Here is a 23,903-nt window from a genome sequence, read left to right on the forward strand (position 1 = left end):
CAAAGTTCAGGAATTAGTACATATTACACGATTTATAGTTTTTTAAACAACTATGTATTTAAAACATTTAGCTGAAATTCCATACTAAGTATCACTTTATAATTAAAAAATAATTTCAAATGTTATAAACCATATTGTAAACTACCCATTTGCATTCGCCAAAGGAGTGGCTGACGTTGGACTTATCTTCAAGATACATAACTTCCTTCTCTGATTAGACTTAGCCATTCAGAGTGATCGATATGAACTTCAGATATAAACCTTTACTTGTAAGGACTCGGTATTTTTAAAATATCTTCTGTTGGATAGTTAATTGTGGACATACACTGGATATATGTGTTTGTAGCCAAACATTTAAATTATTCCTTTGGTGTCAGGTTTCTAGTGACGTATACATAGTTATAGGCTGATTCAGTAAACAGAAACACTATTTAAATCGTTGCTTTTCAACTCAAGAAATAACAAATTTTGCTAAAACATTTCTTGTTTTCGTACTAAAACGTTGCGAAATACTAAATATTAACAGAAACGCATTGAAGTGTATTAAATTCATCAAGGATAAATTATTCAAATCAAATTACAAAATGGCGACAAACTCTCTATCTCCCGTTGCAAAACGACAACGCATGGATCGAGACTACATGTGCTTAGAGTGCCAGAAACTATCCATTGAGGAATCTGCAGAAATATATTGTGAACAGTGTAAAAATTATTATTGTACAAGATGCGCTCGATACCATCTTCAAATAAATCCTTTACATGTCACATGTGGAAAGGAAGAAATTGGATTGTTCCAAACATGTGAAAAACACAAGGATGGACAACTTACACAAGTCTGCAATAACCACAGCCAGCTGTGCTGTACTATATGTTTGGTTGATCACAGGTATCAATAACATTACTTGCTCTAAATATGGTTCATATGTTAATCCCAAAGTGAGAGAACCATGTTTTTATGATATATTGTTGTATGTAAGCTCGGCTATTCACTGAATAGGTCTAACTAACATTCTCAAGCATTCATATATGCAGCAAAATTGAAGTATTTGTTAATTCATAACAACTTATTTTTCCCATTTAATTCGTTTAATTCCATGTTAACTAATGATCTGCAAAATATCCTGTACATTTACAAATCCTATTGCAATGTATTCCTATCAGTAGTGTTATATGTGGTTTTAAACATCTTTGTAATGTATAGTGCTTTTTTAACATCTATTTGTTCACTATCTTATTATTCTAAATGAAAATGGCACGATTATTAATAACAATGTCATGCTGGTATATACAACATTCTCATTTCATTGTGCTATTTGCTTTAAACGTGCTGACTGCTTGATACATCAATCAAGTGTGACATTGCTTTCTGAAATGTGTAATTCATATCAAAGGGCTAAACAAAATTCGACACTTTCCGTACAGTTGCACGGGAATATTAAACTCCAAGCAGATTAATGACTTATTAAGCCACTAACTATTGTTGTCGACACAAAAGCGCTATCTCTGCAAGCCAGTGAATGCCTTAAGTACATTAATTTTTTAGTACGCGCAAGCAAACTTTGGGTTATTACGTTTTTTCCCCAGTACTTTCTTTTGTACGTCGGTGCATTAGAAAAGAAGTGAAATATTCGGTTTAAACCCAAACTGCGTCATTGACTTATTCGAGGCGGTGACCCCAGCTTTTATCAAGCAATTTAGTACTTGCCTTAGATGAACGAGCTGGGGAGATCATTTGTGTCTCTTTTGGTATTTGTTCTTGTGTTACATTATTTATTTGTATGTAGTAACGTCCTTGTAGTTTATGAAATAAATACCCTTGTTTAATAACTAACCAGTAAGAAAATGCTACTTTCCAAATCGGTAACCACAGCTTTGAACGGGGTTTTGTTTACGGAGAGTGTTGTGTTGTATACATTGTAAAGGCAATATTGGTCACTAAAAAAAACCTTATACCGAATGGTAATCAACGGCATGTATAAAAATGCACCGAAAATGTTCATCGCATAAAAGAAATGTCACCGTTGACACTTGTAGTTTGTGTATGTTCGTATTATGAACATAGTTAAACAAGGCATTTGTGTGCGGTCCACATCTTTATAGTACATGCTTTGGTTTTTTAATACTGCGAAGCAAATTGTGTATTTAAGCTTTGTCATGAACTCAACAGCCGAGGTCATGTTGGATCATCATATTTTTAATAACTGTCGTTTTTATTTGCACAAATAGTAATTACTATTAATGTCTCACCTCAATAATTTTTGCATGGGTATCTATGGACACATTTCTTCTTTAAAATTTATAAAACAAAGACACTCCACTATCTAATTTTACTTGTTTTTTCTATTTTACTTATACTGAAGCCTCTTATTGGAAGTCCACATTCTTTATATGTATGTGACAATGTTGCTACTAATAATGTATTGTACAGCAGATTGCCCAGTCAATGCTTAAAATATGTTATCATATTAATCGGAATCTCAATTTTATTGCAAGTAATCGTTTACTGCGTTCTTTAATTGAAATATCGTGTGAATTAACCAATTATTTTGTTTAATGAAAAAACACGATAAATACAAGTGTTTACCAAAATTAATGTTACGCCCAACACTAACATCTAAGTTATTATTTTAATTATTTTAAAATCTTAAGTTTTTTCTCTATTTTATGTGTCAATCTTAAATGCAAGAAAACGTGAACAACTGTTCTCTGAGAGCAGACAGAGAGAGGTGGGGGGAGAGAGAGGGAGATAGAGGGAGAGGGCGGGGGAGAGAGAGAGAGACAGAGGGAGTGGGAGAGATAGAGAGAGAGAGAGAGAGAGGAGAGAGAGAGAGAGAGAGAGAGAGAGAGAGAAGAGAGAGAGAGAGAGAGAGAGAGAGAGAGAGAGAGAGAGAGAGAGAGAGAGGGAGAGAGAGAGAGAGAAGAGAGAGAGAGAGAGAGAGGAGTGGGAGAGGAGAGAAAGACTTACGGGAACATTTTTTACTAGTTCGAAAATTTCTATTTAAACATGTTCTTACCAATAAATGTCCTCAAATTGTAAGATACTATGAAAATATACCTCTCCCATCTACGAGGTCATGCTTGATGTAGTTTAACAGACAATTACTCCAAATGTTGAACTTTGACCAAAAAGTAGACGTATTAGCATTAATATATTGTAGCATGAACCTTTTATTATTAATATTCAACTAAAATATACAATGATGAATATGTACGTTTATATTCATTAATCCCTGTCTTTAACAACTTCATTTGTAGCTCAACACAAGTTCAACATATTTGTCAATCTTCATATACATGTATTTTAAATTTCTAATCCCTGTAATAGTGCGCAACGATTTTAAGAATGCAATTTTCATGTTTTACATAATACAGTTTCAAAAATGTTTTACCACCCTGCCGTATCTGTTTATATACTGAGGGAATTGGCCAACTTCGGCGTACAGAGATAATAAATGTGTCGACATTTTAACATTTAATGTTCTTTTACAAAATGTAGAACGAAAGCGCTCAAGATTTTTCGCTATGATAAATCTCGTAGTTATAATTTAAAATAGTTGCTTCGTATGCGTTTAATGAGTTAAACAGAGTATGTAATTGAATCTTCATGCATTTTGTTATTGTACAAAAAGAATGCATCGCTTTTAATGCTTTGCCATATAGTGTATTTTTGCATGCACTAATGATCCACCGCTAGTAATTACAATTCCTAGGTAATGAAATTATTTACAATTTCTATTTCTTTACCTGTATTTGTACAATATAACGTTTAACTAATCGCCTCCCCTTTAAGTAATATAATGACCTTGTTGTTGTTTTTAATTTTACCTTTTAAACTCCACTTGTATTCACGACGACCATCATGTGTTTCAGAAAATAAACCGCGTCGTCAGCGAGTACAAGAAGTTAGATAGATACAATAAATTGTAATTCCCGGCGTATATTCCATGTTGCAAATCTAATTCAATATCATAATAAGGAGCGAAAACAATATTGACGAGGTTATCTCACCTGAAATAAATTAACGTAATTATTTAATATGTCTAATAAGTTACCGGTGTGTTTGACCAGTAATTTTATATCTTCGTACATGGATCGAATAAGGGTTAAGATTTTTCCGTCGATGCCCACATTAATCATTTTACTCCATGGTTGACCGCGATTGATGACGCAATGTAAAGTCCGGTTGTCAATGTAAAACAATATGGATTATCTTTATTCTGAAGCTGCCTTTATGTAAAGGCATTAAGAATAAATATTGCACAGACTAGGCTGAAGTCTGGTTTAAAGCCGAATTCATCATTAAAATTGTCATTTATTTCTGCCATTGTTTAAGACGTTCATTTAACATACATGTAAACAATTTTGCAAAACAACTTATTAAAGTAATGCCGCGATAGTTATTTGGGTGTTATATGTCGTCACATTTATGTATTTGTATTTTAACTACGCATGACCAGAAGCGCGGATTACGATTTTAATCAAGTATGTACTAACATAATATTTCTAAAGGCTTTGCAATTCCATGCATTGTTTATGTAAATTATTCATATATAATATTGTCATGCGCATGCACTTTTTTTTCAACCGTTTTTGTTACCCTTATTATTTCTTCTGTCGATATAGGATTATCTAGTTCGAGTTACGGCGATTCTGTGTTTTGCCTTTTATCAAATTCACGTAAGAAAGTTTCGTCATCACACGAATTCACATTCACTTCAACTTCGTCAGCAAATGTAGTGAACTAATCATGAAATTCGTTGAGCGGTATCGTGTCTAATTTTTTTGCAGTAGGTTTACGTTTGAACAATTTCCCAAATTTACGGGTTGATATCCTTCTCATACTGCTCATATGCTTGCTTTGATAAGTTTGAAGGTTAATTTCGTTTTCCTACACGTAAACTTGTTATCCTTGTTCAAAGTATTAATTTGTTCTCGTGTTCGTCCAATTGTATTTATATTATAATCGTATATCGCTCTTGTACATTGAGATTGTTTTGTTTTACGATTACACTCTTCGTAAAACTATTTTATCAGCAAAATCTATAATTCCTTTAATTTCAAGTTGTAAAATGTGTTTAATTTTTTTTATTCTAGTTAAGAAGGGTTATAGTTCGAAAGTTCTCCCACTAGGATATCAGGATCAGAGTTTGAATCACTTTGTAATAACACCGTTTATTCAAGATAATGAACATCCACGATACTTCACATAGAAAGTCGTATGTGTTCTCGGGTTTAATTTAAAATAAACAACCGGATTACTCGTTCTTGCTTAAACAGCATTTTTTTATGCGGCACATGATTAGAGAATAACGTGAAAATGTTATCGGTAAAAATTTCATTGCAATTGGTACGCGCATTTAATAAATTATCAACTAAACTTTCAGCATTATGTGTTCAGCACGTTATTTTACCTTTATTGTGTTCGTTATGTTACCGTCCGTTCACTATACAAATATCGTTAGATTTGCATATATCTAACAGCAGAGATCATTTGTGTCTCTTTTGGTATTATTTGTTTTGTGTTACATTATTTATGTGTATGATATAACGTCCTTGTAGTGTATGAAATAAATACCCTTGTTTAAATAACTTTCCAATAAGGAAATGTTACTTACCAAAGCGATAACCACAGCTTAAACGGGTTTATGTTTATGTAGAGTGTTGTGTTGTTGACATTGTAAAGGCAAATTTGAAAAACCCACATACCGAAAAGGAATTAACGGCATGTATAAAAAAATTAAAAATGCATCAACTATGTTGATCGCATAAAAGAAATGTCACCGTTGACACTTGCAGTGTGTTTATATTCGTATCATAAATACAGTTAGACAAGGCATTTGTGTGCGGCCCACGTCTTTATTGTGCATCTTTTGGTTTTTAAATATGGCGAAGCAAATGGCGTATTATAGCTTTGACATAAGCTCAACAGTTAATGTTGGGTGGGATCATCATAATTTTTAATAACTGCCGTTTGTATTTGCACAAGTAGTAAGTACTGTTCATATAATGTCTTACCTCAATATTTTTTTCGTGGGTATCTATGGACATATTTATTGTTTAAAAATGATCAAACAAAGACACTCCACTATCTAATTTTACTTCTTTTTTCCATTTTACTTATACTGCAGTTGCTTATTGGCAGTCCACATTCTCTATATGTATGTGAAGATATTGCTATGCATAATGCATTGTACAGCAGATTGCCAAGTCAAGGCTTAAAATATAATATCATATTTATCGGATTCTCAATTTTATTGCAATTAATCTTTTACCGCTTTCTTTTATTTAAATATCGTGTGTATTTACCAATTATGTTTAATGCAAACACACGATAAATACACGGAAAATTCGTACAAATTTATGTCCTCAAATTTATAGATACCATGAAATTTTTACTCTCTCATCGTCGTGGTCATGCTTGATGTAGTTTTACAGACAATTACGCCAAATGTTGAACTGTGACCAAAAAGTACACATATTAGCATATTATATTGTAATATGGGCCTTTTATTATTAATATTTAACTACAATATACTTCGATGAATATGTACGTTTTTATTCATTAACCTCTGTCTTTAACAACCTTATAAGTAGTTCAACACAACTTCAACATTTTTTGTCAATCTGCATATTTTCTTAATTTCTAATTCCTGTAATAGTGCAACGATTTTAAGAATACAATTTTCAAGTTTTATTTAATCCAGTATTATCATGCTGACGTATCTGACCAAATACACGTACTAAGGGAATTGGCAAACTTCGGCATACAGCGATGATAAATGTGTTTACATTTTAACATGTTATTGTCGTTTTACAAAATTAACGACGAAAGCGCTCAAGGTTTTCCGCTATGATAAATCCCCAAACATCGCAGATATAGTTTAAAATTGTTGAAACGTATGCGTTTAATAAATTAAACAGCATATGTACATAAATCTTAATGCCTTTTTATGGTAAACAAATACATTGCCTTTGATGCTTTGCCATATAGTGTATTTGTTGCTGGCACAAATGATCCACCGCTAGTACATACAATTCCTAGGTAATGAAACTGTTAATACTTTCTATTTCTTGACCTGTATATGTCCATTTTAACGTTTTACTAATCGGCTCCCCTTTAAGTTATATCATTACCTTGTTTTTGTTCAATGTTAACTGTTAAATTCCACTTGTTTAATGATTTATGACGACAATCCTGTGTTATAAAAAATAAAACCGCGTCGTCAGCGAGTACATGTAGTTAGATAGATGTTTAATCTATTGCATGGCCGGCGTATTTTCTGCAAATCAAATTCAATGGCATAATAAAGAGAGAAAACAATATTGACGAGGTTATCTCCTCTGAAATAAATTAACGTAATTATTGAATACGTCTTATAAGTTACCGATGTGTTTGACTAGTAATTTTACTTATTCGTACATGGATCGAACAAGGGTTAAGAGTTTTCCGTCGATACCAACATGACACATTTACCTCATAGTTGACCGCGATTGATGACGTAATGTAAGTTCCGGTTGTCAATTTAGAAACAATATAGTTTTTCTTTATTCTAAAGCTGCCTTTATTTAAAGGCATTACTAATAAATATTGCATCTATTAGGCTGTAGTCTGGTTTAAAGCCGAATTCATCAGTTAAAACGTCATTTATTTCTGCAATTGTTTAATACGTTCATTTATCATACATGTAAACAATTTTCAAAATAACTTATTAAAATAATGCAGCGATAGTTATGTATGTCTTATATGTCGCCACGTTTATGTATTGGTATGAAAACTACGGTTGGCCAGAAGTGCGGATTATGCTTTTAATCAAGTATGTACTTACATAATATTTCTAAAGACTTTGTAATGCCATGTATTGTTTCTTAAAATTATTTATATATAATACTGTCATGCGCATGCACTTAACAGGGGCTTCGGAAGACAATTGAAATTCGGGCGGCGGAGGGATTGGGTATGGGAGTGGGATCCACCCTCCCGTTGGTGGAGGTTCGGGGAGCCTCCCCCTGATTTTTTTTTTAATTTCAGCATCAAATGGCACATTCTTGTGGGTTTTTATGCCTGATACCTGGCCTTATACAGTCTATTGCTGGCATATTTCGAATGACAAAAGTTGTGACAGACAGACATACGATGGAGAAGTGATCTCTATATGTCGCAGTTTGTTCTTTGTAGCAGGCGACACAACAATAGGGATCATGTAACGTCAATACTGATACAACATATGCTAACAGTCAAATAATGATGCTACTATTAAGTTTTATTTGATGTATTTTTATACAAGTATGTACAGTTACAATATAATGATGCTACTATTAAGTTTTATTTGATGTATTTTTATACATGTATGTACAGTAACAATATTACCATAACGCATGAAACATACAACTATAATATAACAGGATAATCAAATGTGAACGATTTCGCAAGCAGTTATGGTAATTTGTCTATGTAGTTGTGTTTTAATTGCCACACTGACCGGAACCATATAGGTACCACAAGGTTTTCACACTTAAAATTTTCCAAATGTAGACATCCTTGTTTCCTTATACTAGACAAATTCATTTGCGACTTGGCGTAAGCCCATATTGTCAGTTTCTTCCAGATCATACTATAAAAGAGACCGATCAATAAACAACATAATTGATACGTACATTACCACGGGCGGTGGATGGGAATCAACAATACACATGTCATAACCGCGAAAGCGTTACTACATTGCTTCGTAGTAAAGATATTTTCAAATATACGGGTAATTAAATGAAAAAAAAAATGGAAAAAAGATCTTTGTCGAAATTTCATTTTTGCCGAAATTATTGGGGCGGCGGCCGCATATCTTGCCACCCCAACTCCGGCGCCTCTGCTTAATTGTTTTGTAGCGCGAGCCGCCGACTTCCTGAGGCCGCCACCGAGCGCTATGTGCGTGGCCTCACAATGCCGATGTTCCTTCCGAAACCCTCGGAAGGCCAATTACAAAATAACAATGTAATTATAATTTTCCTTAGGCTACCTGCCTTCTGATTATGAACTTAAAATAATCGAGTCGCTTCAGATATATACAATGCGACCAAACAGGGGACTTCCGTGAAGCTACTGATTACCGCCTCCGTGAGGCTACTGGCTTCCGCGAAGACACTGGCTCACGTCACCCCAAGGCCTTAGGTGAAGCTTCCGTCACTGCCATGTACGACGTCCGTAGTATTCAACACTCTGAAAACCCTCTCCAAGAAAAAGGAACTCTGCAGCCCGGGCAGCACCGTTTAAAGCCAACCAATTGCTCCAGAATACTGTTCTTTTAGAGTAACGTCCCTTTTCTTCAGATGTTGATCCGCTCGCATACACCGGAGAACTGCCCAACTTGTCTATTTGCAAGCCTTCATATACTGGCGAACAGAGCGCCACCTAGCCAACGGAAAGGCACGATCCGGAAACTACCGACGTTTCCGAATTCCATCCGCACTCTACGGAGATTACCGATCAGCATTTCTCCTTCACTAACACGGAAACAAGCCGAATATATACGCAGGATTTTACTAGAAGCATTCCTTAAATATCAAATACTCTTTAAATGCTTTATACATTATTTTTAGCCATAGAATTAACTTACTATATGAAGAACAAGTTACAATTTCATATTGTTTACCTGGCAAATTTAAAACTAAGGGAGGTAATTATACTGTAGCAGTGAAAATACGCAAAGCATCTATTTCGACTACGAATCCTTTCGTTATATTACCCACGCCTCCGATTTGACATGAGTCCCCTCATGATTCCAATATACAAAACTAGTACAATCAAACATTACAAGTAATCCAAAAACTGCACACAAGCAAACTACAACAAGAGCTTACATACACGATGCAATAGCGAATCTCTTCCTGAGATAATAAATGTATCAAGATCAGTGCCAAAAAAAACCCAACTCACTACTTAACATTGTTCGTACTGAACCGAAAACACAAAGACCCCATTATCATACCCAATGATAATGTCACCGAGGCTTGCCGTGCCTCCGCCTATCTCTTCAAGACATGCTGACCATTCACACGCAACTGAGTAACTAGAGGTCTCTCTTGCAAAGACTATATAATCTTCGTCAGTTATCACAATCTTCCTTTTCTGAAGATCGGCTTCAGTTGCAGCCTGCACCTTAACTATGAGGTCCTTTTTCCCGGACACTACCTCTTCAAGTGAAACTTTGAGCCGCAGGTGTTGACGCTTGGCCTTGAACCATATCTGGGTTGTGAGGTTTCCGCGGTGCCCATGAACTGACTTAGCCGTTTGTTGAGCATGTCAACCATCTTTTGAAGCTCATTTATTTGCTTCATTGGCTTATTGTCATCGGTACCTACCGCAGGCACATGGCTGTCAGGCATAGTTCTTTCTGCACGATAAAAAACTTCGAGCTCCACAGCGTGCCTGATGGCATCGTTAAGGCTTACTGGTCGGGCCTGTTTGATGAGTAGTCTCATGTCCGCACTATGAAGAGCATCAAGAAACTGTTCTTTGGTCAATGTCTCTTTCAGGTCTGCCGGTGCAGAGGGGTATGCCAGGTTGTTTAATCTTCGAATGTCTTGCCCCAGCTCTCCCAACGTCTCCGATGCTTTTTGTCTGCGATCACGTAACTGCCCTCTGTACAGTTCCGTCTGGTTAGGAGGCTCAAAACGTTCTTCCAAGGCTTGCAACAGTGAGTCATAATCTCTGGAATTGTGTGCAAGGTTTCCCAATACCCCTTGCGCTTGGCCACGCAACGACACTGCCAAATGCAATCCCTTGTCGCTGTATTCCCATTGATTAATCTCAGCGCACGTCTCAAAGTGCGCTCTATAATCACGCCACGATGATTGGCCATCATACGTAGCTGCCTTCACAATACTCAAAGGTTTCAATGGAGTCTTCTTCAATGTGACGTTTCCTTCAAAATCATTTGGATTTGATTGAGGCACAGGCGTCTCTCTTTCAGGAACAGAAGTATACACGCCATTCCGGATTTTGTCACGCTCTAATCTATCAAGTTCCTTCTCCAAAGTCAACGTTTTACACTTTGCGACGAGGGCTTCATTTTCCCGCTTCAATCGCTCCATTGCTTCAAATTCCTCAAGGAGAATGACTTCCCTACCGTCAGCCGTTTTGAGGCATGGGCTGACAGATTAGAACTGTTGATAGGTTTTTGTAACCTATCCCACCGCTTCAACCAATTACGTAGCGCGAGCCGCCGACTACCTGAGACCGCCACCGAGCGCTATGTGCGCGGCCTCACAATGCCGATGTTTCTTCAGAAACCCTCGGAAAGCCAATTACAAAATAACAATGTAATTATAATTTTCCTTAGGCTACCTGCCTTCTGATTATGAACTTAAAATAATCGAGTCGCTTCAGATATATACAATGCGACCAAAGAGGGGACTGATGCCTACAACGAATCCTCCGGCTTCCGTGAAGCTACTGATTACCGCCTCCGTGAGGCTACTGGCTTCCGCGAAGACACTGGCTCACGTCACCCCAAGGCCTTAGGTGAAGCTTCCGTCACTGCCTTGTACGACGCCCGTAGTATCCAACACTCTGAAAACCCTCTCCAAGAAACAGGAACTCTGCAGCCCGGGCAGCACCGTTTAAAGCCAACGTAAATACCCAACTGCTCCAGAATACTGTTCTTTTAGAGTAACGTCCCTTTTCTTCAGATGTTGATCAGCTCGCATACACCGGAGAACTGCCCAACTTGTCTATTTGCAAGCCTTCATATACAGGCGAACAGAGCGCCACCTAGTCAACGGAAAGGCACGATCCGGAAACTACCGACGTTTCCAAATTCCATCCGCACTCTACGGAGATTACCGATCAGCATTTCTCCTTCACTAACACGGAAACAAGCCGAATATATACGCAGGATTTTACTAGAAGCATTCCTTAAATATCAAATACTCTTTAAATGCTTAATACATTATTTTAGCCATACAATTAACTTACTTTATGAAGAACAAGTTACAATTTCATATTGTTAACCTGGCAAATTTAAAACTAAGGGAGGTAATTATACTGTAGCAGTGAAAATACGCAAAGCATCTATTTCGACTACAAATCCTTTCGTTATAGTTTTTCAACCGTTTTGTTACTCTTTTTATTTATTATGTCGATACAGCATTATCTAGGTCGGAATACGTCGGTTCTGTGTCTTGCCTTTTATCAAATTCTTATAAGATAGTTTCGGCATAAAACAAATAAATTTTTACTTCTTCCGCGAATGTACTTAAATAATCATGAAATTCGTTGAACGGTATCGTGTCGGATTTGTTTGCAGAATGTTTACGTTTGAATTATTTCCGAAATTCACGGGGGGATTTACTTCTCATACTGATCATCTGCTTGCTTAGAATAGTGTTGTATGTTAGATTCGTTTTCCTACACGTATACGAGTAATCCTTGCTCATATCATTAATTTTGCCTCGCATACGTCCAATTATATTTAGATTATAATCGTATAATGCTCTTGTATATTGAGATTGTTAGGTTTTAAATTTACACTCTTAGTAAAACTACTTTATTTTATCACCAAAATCTATAATATCTTTAATTTTAAGTTTTATCATATGTTTAATTTTTTCGTATAGTTAAGAATGTTTATAGTTCGAAAATTCACCCACTAGGATATCAGGATCAGAGTTTGAATCAATTTGTGATAATACCGTTTATTCCACATTATGTACAGCAATGATACATCACGTAGGGCGCATGATTAGGAAATAATGTGAAATTGTTTCGGTAAAAACTAAAATATAATTGCAATTGGTACGCGCATTTAATAAATAATCAACTAAACTTTCAACATTATGTGTTCAGCACGTTATTTTACCTTTATTGTTTTCGTTATGTTACCGTCCGTTCACTATACAAATATCGTTAGATTTGCAGATATCTAACAGGTAGTATCCAAAGTGATTCAAAACCCGGTCACTAGTTGAGCGAGGGATGAGGGTTTCAACATCTGTGTCAATATCAAATTCCGTATTGCTTATATAGCTATCATTTTCGATGAAATCGCCTTAATCCTTCCTTTGGTTTGATAAATTTTTGTATTGCCTTAAATTGTTTGAAAAATGTCACATTTATTGAATTCTGATTTCATATTACTAATCCGGCATTAACGAACCAAATGCTACCGTGTTTTATAAAAGCATTCAGACTCATAATTTGGACTCAATTTAAGAAAACAGGTTTGTTCACCTTACACGTTGTCTTACGAATATCATTCAACTGCAAAAATACTTAAAGCTATCGTGTAAAAACCTGTATCGTGTAAACATCTTTATAAACCAATGTTTGGCCGGTCCACTGACTTCTTGTAGCATCGGCCGGGTTTTATTACCTTCATCCGGTTGTCAAAAAATGTGATATGTCACGGTATACTCCAAATACCAGTTATACACATTTGGATAAAATACAATTGTCAAAAATGAACAGTAATTTAACACAGAGGAAAAGTTGGTGTGCGAAAAATTAGAGAGACACACATCAATAATTTTGGCTCAACTAGAGGTTATCCGGAAATTTTGAGAGTTCGAAACCCGAATAATTACCGTTAATCAATAGCTATATCTAAGAACCATTCGCGCTTACGTACACAGTGTAGCGCCTTAAATGAACATCTTTTCAGACGTAATATTGTTACATCCCCATTATGTGTATGCGGACTGCAGGAAACGACGTCACATTATTTTCTCAAATGCACTCAGTATGCACATGCTCGCGGCGACCTTCTGAACACAATATCTGTTTATTCCGTACCCTGCATTGAAACTATTCTCTTTGGAGACAACGCGCGTGACTACTTAACCAATATTAACATAGCTGATGCTGTTCACAAATTAATAGTAAATAGTAAGCGATTTGATTCGTAATAAGCTACAAAACGACTCTCAACCCTTTTCTCTTCTTTTCCCTTATCAAATATTTCAAAACTACTTTTATTTTCTTCCCAGAACTCTACAACTCTATCCTTCACCTCCATATGTAAGCTTCAAACTTGTTTTTATAATTGAAACACTATACACGGAGTTTGACTCTTTTTAAAACTGTTATTATTGCTTAATGATCAAAATCCGATCATGTTCGCCTTAAAATATGTAATTGTATTCGTTTAGGGAGAAGAACTATATAAGACATTGTCTTTCGTTCTAATCCTATTCAAACATGTTCATTGTATAAATTTTACATGTAATGCTATGTAAAAACAAATTGTATTGTTTGAAATATATATGTTTAAACTAACCATTCGCGACACCAGATGTCTTTTTTATTTGTACTGTTTTTGTTTCAGACTATGTGGTGACAAAAAGAACATTTCTGAGTCACTTAAAAAGCTACTAAATTTGCGACAACTTCAAGATATTCTTGACAAAATAAGGATTCTTCAAGACAATGAACAACAACGTGAACAACAACGTTTAAAAGTTAATGAATTGCGCCAAGAAATAAATGCATGCATAACACAATTTGAAAATAACCCTTTGACGGACAGCAGTGGGCAAGAGCAAACCATAACAGACGTGCGTCTGAAAATTGATTCCTTGTTATTAATAACTAATTTTGAAACTTCGCTTGAGCGAACACATGACCCGCTTATAAAGCTAGACGTTCCGCACAGGATTGATATTGTTAACATCCTCATGTATCAAAAGAAATTGAATACAATTTTGAATTTAGAACAATTGCATGTTGACGACAGTCAGACTTGCCTAGACACAATGCAACAGTCTAAAATCATTCTTAAAGACTATTTTCCAGACCTCGTATTCACATATATAAACTTTGCTAATATAATTTTATCAGATAATTATTTCTTCAGCTACAATATCTCATCTATCTGTACTTTCCCTGATGGTCGGATTATTGTGGCAGACGGAGGTCAACTAAACGTAAAGCTGCTCGACAATCAATATAATATCGTCAGTCTCTGTGTAACGTCTGCTTGCCCACGTAAAATGTGTCGAATCACTACCAGCAAAGTGGCTGTGACTGTTGGTGCACATAGGCCAAACATTAATGAGGTCCAGATTATCGAAATCCGCAATGGGCAGCTAAAGATGGTCAGGAATTTCAATTTACAATATAAATGTATTGGTATTGCCTACCACAAGGGCCACCTGTATGTGGCATCGGGCACTGCACTTTATACGCACACGTTGAATGGGAATCTGGTCCGCATGCTGTACGAAGATCGGTCAGGTAACCAAACAGGTACGCATCATTCAGCATTCACACTGTTAGAACTATATTATATATTGTTATGCAATTTAGAACTATATATACTTGAACATGTTAAGTTCCGGATGTGCTGAATGCAAATATAAACTAGATCAGAACTATTTCAAAAGATATATTAAACCTAAGTTTATATATATATATATATATATATATATATATATATATATATATATATATATATATATATATATATATATATATATATATGACTTTTTGAATTCATAACACAATAAAGCTTGAATATCATATATATTATTAATTTATAAACTTTATTAACCTTCATATGCGTGGCTTGATGATAAGTTTTGTTTCTTCTATTTAAAAAATCCAATTAATATCATTGCTGAGTGCTGTAGGAAAACAAATACGGATTTTTTAAAATAACGTAATTTATTTTCGTTAATAAAGAGTAATGTAGCTCAGTGCGTGGTTTGGCATGAATTTCAATCGCTTCATGCCGCCAATGTTTTCTTACCGTTTCAAGGCTCAGAATGATTCACGTTTGGTGAACTGATTTTTGTTTGTGATGTTTATATTGTCAGTGATGCAGATCCCCTTGTACGTGGTTATTTATTGTGTAACTATGCAACTTGGCTTGCCGTTAAACTGTGTTTTAACCCCTTTCATCATACAATGACCGCTTGAAGACGCTTGTTACAGCTCTATTCATTTAAAACAAATATTTTTTCGGCGTAAGCTGCATAAGCCAGCTTTTCACCCTGACTTGACCTTTGTAAGTGTCCAATAAAATTCAAATAAAATTTCCCGCGGCTAGGTACGAATGAATACACTTCATTTATTCCATTGGCTGATTTGAGTATACCACCAGAACATTGGAAACATATCCGCGTCTTTGTACCACTGTTTTACTGTATGAAACAATTTTATCTCTAATGAAAAGGCTTAATAGATAGAACAGTTTTACACTCAATTCTCGACATCAATACAGTTTGTGCGTACACCTTTTATTTTCAGAGTATTACCAGCGCAAAAGCGTTTATACTTAAAAGGCTATGTTCTCATATTTAGTACTTACTTCCATATTCCTGTCAACATGTTAACATGTAAAAGTATAAAGAGCAGTGGAAGCGAGGCCTCACTTTAAAGAATTGCATTTCAACCCGCGAGGTTTCGGGTCAAGTCGCGGACATTCAGAGTTTATATACAGGTCATCACCGGAGTTCGCGGTCAGTAAAATAATCGTTATATAATAAAGACGCTATCCGTGAACTAGGTTACCTGGAATTTTCTTTAGACCAGAAATATGTTAAAAGAAGATATTCAGCAATATAATTATGGTATGTCAATAATTGATTCTTAATGTGTTTTCAACAATACAATGATAAATATTATTTTTAATAAATTTAACAATAATTATTCCACCATATTGCCTAATGTACTAAAGTGATATTATGAGCATTTAACAGTTTATAGGTGTCTATCGCAACCGTTGATTATTTTTGATGTTTCTACTTCATATACACTTATAGTAATTAATGCAGCATCAACATACTAAAACAATATACCAGAAAGAGAAAAATAATGCATTTGAATATTAACCGTACTTTCGTTTGACAACTGATCATGCGTTTACGAGTTGAACCTAAATTTAGTTTTAGTGCAGATTTGTTCATACGACACAAAGACACAATATTGTTTTACGGATCATTTCGGCTTACAGGACTGGGTGGGTCACGTAAGAATATCGAATATAAAATATATTTTTATAAACAACTGGTAGCAAGGTGAGTTGCAGATAATTGATCAGTAACCACATTTTAACTAACTATTTTGACCTGTTAATTCTTTTCAGCTCAATTCAACAGTGCAAAATGCCCATAATATCACTTTAAGCATGAGCACGATGATTCTCGATACTGTTAATAATCGAATCAAATAGCAATGCCCGACAGACCACTAAAACAGGTTTGTTCTCGTGTGGCCGGTTGACTCATATGTTTAAATTTCACTTACATTCTTCTTTTGGTTTTCTGTTTTGTATCTATAGGTTTATGACCAGCAATATGTTATAATGTAAAATAAGCCGCGAAAACTCCCCGTAACATCCCGTACTGCGTGTGAGGCAGCTAAGAACTGCACAGAAAAAGACATTCGCTATCCTTGATCTCATTCATTAAACTATTTACGCCGTATATCTTTTTTAAAGATATTTCTTGTATGTCTTGTTTAATAAACTGCCATGCATGGTTTATGCTTATGTGCATCTTAAATAAAAGTCTCACGCACATTAACTATGATTTTTCTCCTGATAATAATCTTGGAATTTTGATTTTGAGATATTTAATTTAGATATAATCACGTCAATCTTTCAATCAGTTTAAGATTTATAATGTAGTCAATCATAAATATATTATTGCTGATTTAACAAATCAAAATATTTACAAATCGTATTTTCTCAGTAATAGTTAGAGATAATGAAATACGTGATAAAAATAACGTTTAATTTACTATCCTGCTTACAATATCTTTTAAAGATGGCTGGTATAAGTGTAAATACAGATTTGAGTCACGTGTAGTCGAAATAACACTTGTTTTATCTCCAAATGCATAGGCAGAAACGATCGTTGTTGAAATAATCAACTTCTGTTAATTAAAAAACTGCACTAATTCCCAGTATACATCTTCGTAATTCGATCTGTTCTTTTTTCACTGTGCATTACTTATCATTTCTGAGATACACAACTCATTGTAAGCTTTGTACAATATAGTCTACATCTTGCCAACAAACGCATACTTGCATTATTTTTATTTTATCTGATCCGCTTACTTTTTATCTTATCAGTAAGTGTTAAAGCAATGGTTGATAAGATATAAATCAAAGTGAACATAGATTAAATATTTCTTTGGTGTATTGTTCTATTCAAATTTTGAACTATTTTAAGAATATAACCTTATAATAAATTCTAGGCTAGGTGTGTGTCTAGGTAATCATGTTATCCTGTTTGTAAAAGCCCTACTATTTTACGTATATAATACGATCGCAATATAAAGGAATTAAATACAATGTTTTAATAAAAATTTGGTGTAATTCACGTCCAATCTGGACCGCGGTAATACCTTCAAATATGTGCACAGTATCTAGACCTCCGTACGGTGGCATACAGGTGACATTCACTCCTCTTTTTTTAAATTGCACTCCTCTTTGTTCTATCTCGTGGCCACGAGTTAGCTAAGTCGGGATCTCGAGATCACGAAATAGAAAAAAGCACTCCTCTTTTTTCTATCTCGTGGCCACGACATAGCTAACTCGTGGCCACGAGATAGAAAAAAGAGGAGAGCCAAACTAAATAAAAGCGGAGTGTAATTAAAAAAAAGAGCGGTGCAGTAAATAAAGGCAGAATGCATAAAATAAAAGAGGAGAGAAATTTCGTCATCTCGAGATCCCGACTTAGCTAACTCGTGGCCACGAGTTAGTCTGCCAATCAATACTATCTTGTTCCCTAAAATTTATCAGCCAATGAAAACGTCCCAAAAGCAAGGCTTTGATATAACATACTATTATTTGTACTACTATTACTTCTACTACTTCTGTTGCTATTTTTGTTGCTGCTACTATTACTACTACTACTACTACTACTACTACTACTACTACTACTACTACTACTACTTCTACTACTGCTACTACTACTACTACTACTACTACTACTACTACTACTACTACTACTACTACTACTACTACTACTACTACTACTACTACTACTACTACTACTTCTACTACTGCTACTACTACTACTACTACTACTACTACTACTACTACTACTACTACTACTACTACTACTACAACTACTACTACTACTACTACTACTACTACTACTACTACTACTACTACTACTACTACTACTACTACTACTACTACTTCTACTACTACTACTACTTCTACTATTACTACTATCGCTGCTTCTGTTACTGCTCCTCCTCCTACTACTACTACTACAACTACTGCTACTGCTGCTGTTGCTAGTAGTAGAAGTAGTAGTAGAAGAAGTAGAAGTAGAAGTAGTTGTAGTAGTAGTCGTCGTCGTCGTCATAGTAGTAGTAGAAGTAGTAGTCGTTTTATTTAGTTTTGCTCTCCTCTTTTTTTCTATCTCGTGGCTACGAGTTAGCTATGTCGTGGCCCCGTGAACCTTAACATTTAAAGCATGTGAAAAACATGTATGTACTAATAAACAAACATGTTTTTGTATGTCAATGAGTTAATCGTTCACTTACCACTAACGCCAATTTCGCTATGTTTTTCTACTGTATTAGTATACGATAAAATATATCTTATCATCTTAACAAAAATATTAGATAAACATATTTACCTCATTCATCGTCTGTAGTCTGTGCTTGTTTAAGATTATAGAGAATCGGTTTTATTGTTCAAAGTCTGCTGATAATGAGCTTACTTAGATAACAGATGGCACTTCGATAACAGAGAAAAACAAAAGCCACGCGCGAACGCTAAATGGGTCAGATTTAAATCCCCAAGATGTGTCTTCATTGAATACGCAATGTAAAACAAAATCGTGTCCATATTTCATAGCGATAAGAAAAATGAAGCATATTTTCGATCAATCGTTTTTCATTTAAGTCAGAAAAGACATATACAAGTATATCTTCATACTATAGCAGTATTAGAAAAATCATTTCTGGTGCACTAACAATTCTGTGATATATCTATTTAAAAAGGATTGGATAATCGGAAACAGAAATGCCGCTGTCATTAAGGTGATCGGCTTAAAAAGTGTCAATAAATATGTGGCATCGGATTCTTTGAACATTTGAATTTCCTCAAATACGTCAGTAAATTACAAATTTAACATTTCACATTTATAGAAATATTGATCTTTAATTCGTAAAACGTTATTGCGTTATTTCCAAGTATTTTTTTTACATATTCCATTATCATCCACTTCATGCTTATTTTCGATGGAATTATACCTTCTTATATAAAAAATCACCCGATTTCCAGCAATTTTAGTTCTTCTTAATTCGAAGTTTTATCATAATTTGGCCAAAAAAGGTCCGTGTCCGAAAACCTCATTGTCCCGTAATCGTTCATAGTTCATGGACGACACATAATTACTAGCAATGTTCATTACCCTTAAATTATCGGTGTGTAGCCTATCATTCGATATCTCGTCATGCGCGTATTGCCAAGATAACTTGATTTGCATTAACTACCATTTTCTCGTGTCACGCATGGGACAAGGCCGTCCCTCTCTATTAATATTAATTTCTCTGCATAATGAAGGATAAAATATTCAACAACACCATATATCAGTTTCTAGTCCAATTTAATGTCTGAATTAACTAATATTTCAGTTATACAAATACGTTGTAATTGCTACATGATTGTGCCTTTTCCATTTGTCCACCTCTAGGTCTAAACGCTAACTGCACTATTTCCCTCTAACATCTGCCCCGTGAAACTCAGTTATGAATCCCATTGGTCAGTGTTCTATACGTGCTTGTTGCTGATTGGTTGAATTACAACCTAGGACTGGGTATGTACACGCTAATCAGCATTGTGATACAAATAAATAATGCAAATACAGCCTAAGGCTTGTGTCAACAGCATCGTTCCCCCTTTGTGGTTAGACATAAACCAGATCCAAATATTTAATCTTTTGACCGTCATGCATACTCGCCACTGATATACTTGTCAATATTTCGTACATAAAGAAAACCCAAATATTTCACCTACAATTTCTAACCATAATGTGACACAATGAACACAAAATAAATGAAAAAAGCGGAAGCTCTCATAACTCGCGCGAGGCTTTTGTTGTTCACTGTTATCGAAGTGCCATCAGTTATCAAAATATCCGCGTCACCGGCGTGTATAGATATAAAGACATAAGGACACAGCGCCAGTGTTACTGACATACAAAAGCTTTGAAAGAAAGCACGTGCTAAATATGTTAACTTATGTATAATTCATGTGCTTTTATGTAAACCTTAGGACGATATAAGTACAATTGGACTTGATTCATATTTTTTTAAGATAATTGTTTCTCAAGTTCCCGCATTTCTGGATTATTCTACAAAACGTTAGGCAATAGAGGAATCACGTTTATCTGTAAAAGTAAAGTAAGCAACGTTTGTGATGTTTCTATATTTTGCAGTATTCGGCTGCGCTTTGAGTCCCAATGGTGACAGGATCTACATCATCAACAACTCTCATCACAAGCTCATCACACTGGACCAGAACGATACAGTCCTGTTTGAATTCACCGATCCGGGACTACACTTACCATGTGATGTGCATGTGACTTATGGAGGTCAGGTTCTGATTTGTGGAAGGGAACCTTGCACTATCATACAAGTTGATCGCGAGGGTAAAAAGAAGCTTACTGCATTCAAAGATCAATTGTTTTTGCCATTATCGGTCTGCTACAACAGTCACAGAAACTCCATCATTGTGGGACAAGAGAGCGAGATAAAGATAATAGAATTTAAAGTGCAGTAGCTTTCATTGACGAGCACAAATGTAAGTTGTCTATTATGAACGCTCGTAAAAATCGATGGCATTATTATTTCTGCACTACACATGTTTATACATTTTCATCTGCTCAACACGTGTACAATGACATAATATAAATTTTATATACTATATTGATCGTTTATATACTATATTGATCATAAAAATATAATGTTATTATATAACATCAATTTGGGTAGCTCAAAAACAGTCTAAATGTTGAGACATTATACATTCATTTAACACTTAGTAAACACGCAGACTTTCTGAATGAACGATGTATTCGATTATGATAAAACCAAAGAAAATCTACAATTGATGAACTTTACTGTTCGGGTCGTTTTAGAACGTACACATATATCCATGAAAATAATTCTACATGAATTTAAAAAAAATCTGATACTTGACGTAATCTTCATTCTCAATGACGTAAATTCTAATAACGACCGTGCGCAGTTTTGTTGTGTTCTGTGCATTATGACATGTCGAAATGATTTCTTAACGTCACAACATGTATTTATTGAAAGGCCTTAAATATAAAAGATTATTCAATATGTGTAAACAGCAAAAATTAAAATTAATAATATATAATATACCAATTGAATTGGAGAAGCTTTAAAGCGGGTATATACGATTTTGTCAAATATTTATGAATTTATATAAACTGTGTAAAAAAAACTTATATATATATTTCAATATAAATTAAAATAAAAGTTAAGAAGAACATGTGTCGAAAAATGCGAAATAAGCCAGATATTTAATTCTGAAATTGAAAACGGCTGTACAGCCGAATTCGCCAGCATGTATACCATACATGTACGATGTGCATCTAAACTTAGTTTAACGGTTTATTTGAATTCCTGCAACGATATCTATCCATACGACACACGAACACTATCTCCGATCCTAATACAAAGACGAATGCTTCGGTTATTGTAGGAAAATATGTACGTCACTATCGGCTCGGGGCGATAATTTGTCTTTGCTGCATTTATGAAATTCGGCTTTAATGTATAATTTTTCTTGCCTATTTTGTGTTATTGTAACATATTTTATCAATATATTACAATTAAACACATATAAAAATCGTATATACCCGCTTTAATATATTTTAACGTAACACAATATATATTTATATAATTAAATATTGACAAATATTTATTTTTATATTGCACTGCATATACCATTAAGTGAACGTATAGTCTTTGTATATTCTTGATACAATAAAATAAGTCATTTAATATATGTATGTGGTTGTCGCAAGGATACAATAATACGGTTATAAATGTTAGCCAAAATTGGAAGAATGTATTGGTTAGCTTGACAAGACGATATATAAGGGTAACATGTGTCAAAAAACTCTGTAAGCAATAATCATTGAACTTCATGGATTAAAAGTTCTTTTTTGAGGTGAAGATCTGTGTGCATATCACAGTCATTTAAATTATTGCCCTATGTCCTACCAAATTCTTTCAGGAATAAAAAACACTATGCTTATCTTAACCATATCCATATCATAACTCATTGAAGAGAAGTGCAGAGCACAATGCTCGTGAATCAAAATCACAAACTTAATATTGAATTGTCTTCGTTGTTATGCCCCCACCGTATGAGCGTCATAGATCCGTTAACAAATATCAGCCATAACTGTTCCATATATGGATGGATTTTTAGTTAACCTTCCCTCGTTGAAGGTCGATAAAACACTTAGAAGTGAATGATAAATATGGTCATTAAACAGGAAATACATAACGCTAACTATTTCGTAAAATAGATGAATTTTAAAGCGACTAAGTACACATGTAAACCATCATAAGACGACCTGTCTCGTGTATCACCAGTCTCCCTTCCTCAAATTTCAAGGTCAAACAATATAGTAAAATGTCTAATTTGAAAACGAAAATAGAATGTTGTTGCATTTGTGTCTTATGAAACATAAATAATACCGTAATTCTGTTCTCAGCTTGACTCTAAATATGAAAGCTTTTGATTGGACAATTTCTAGATAGGTAAATGAAAATTTCAGATTGCACAGATTGGTGTTTTTAGGAATCGCCCTTTGTTATATCTACTTAGGAATTTGAATAGTAACTCATAAAATTATTTGACAAAAAAATAAGTTGAAACTGAATGGGTATATCAATCTCATTTAGA

At 34.7% G+C, this 23,903-nt stretch overlaps 1 protein-coding gene across 1 annotated transcript; it reads left to right on the forward strand.

Moving 5' to 3' along the window:
• The first annotated feature begins 122 nt into the window (after positions 1-122).
• Positions 123-22,848, forward strand: LOC127845491 (uncharacterized). Its single transcript, XM_052376440.1, has 3 exons — positions 123-886; positions 14,316-15,235; positions 21,394-22,848. Exons 1-3 carry the CDS (start codon positions 585-587, stop codon positions 21,735-21,737), a joined length of 1,566 nt encoding a protein of 521 aa, XP_052232400.1. The 5' UTR covers positions 123-584; the 3' UTR covers positions 21,738-22,848.
• The last annotated feature ends 1,055 nt before the right edge of the window (positions 22,849-23,903 follow it).

The sequence above is a fragment of the Dreissena polymorpha genome, chromosome 9 (assembly GCF_020536995.1).
Source record: "Dreissena polymorpha isolate Duluth1 chromosome 9, UMN_Dpol_1.0, whole genome shotgun sequence".
Classification (NCBI taxonomy): Eukaryota; Metazoa; Mollusca; class Bivalvia; order Myida; family Dreissenidae; genus Dreissena; species Dreissena polymorpha.

Coding starts and splice junctions, on each gene's coding strand:
- LOC127845491 (XM_052376440.1), top strand. CDS start 585: ATGGCGACAAACTCTCTATCTCCCGTTGCAAAACGACAACGCATGGAT. Junction 887..14,315: donor ATATGTTTGGTTGATCACAG/GTATCAATAACA, acceptor TTTTTGTTTCAG/ACTATGTGGTGACAAAAAGA. Junction 15,236..21,393: donor TCGGTCAGGTAACCAAACAG/GTACGCATCATT, acceptor TATATTTTGCAG/TATTCGGCTGCGCTTTGAGT.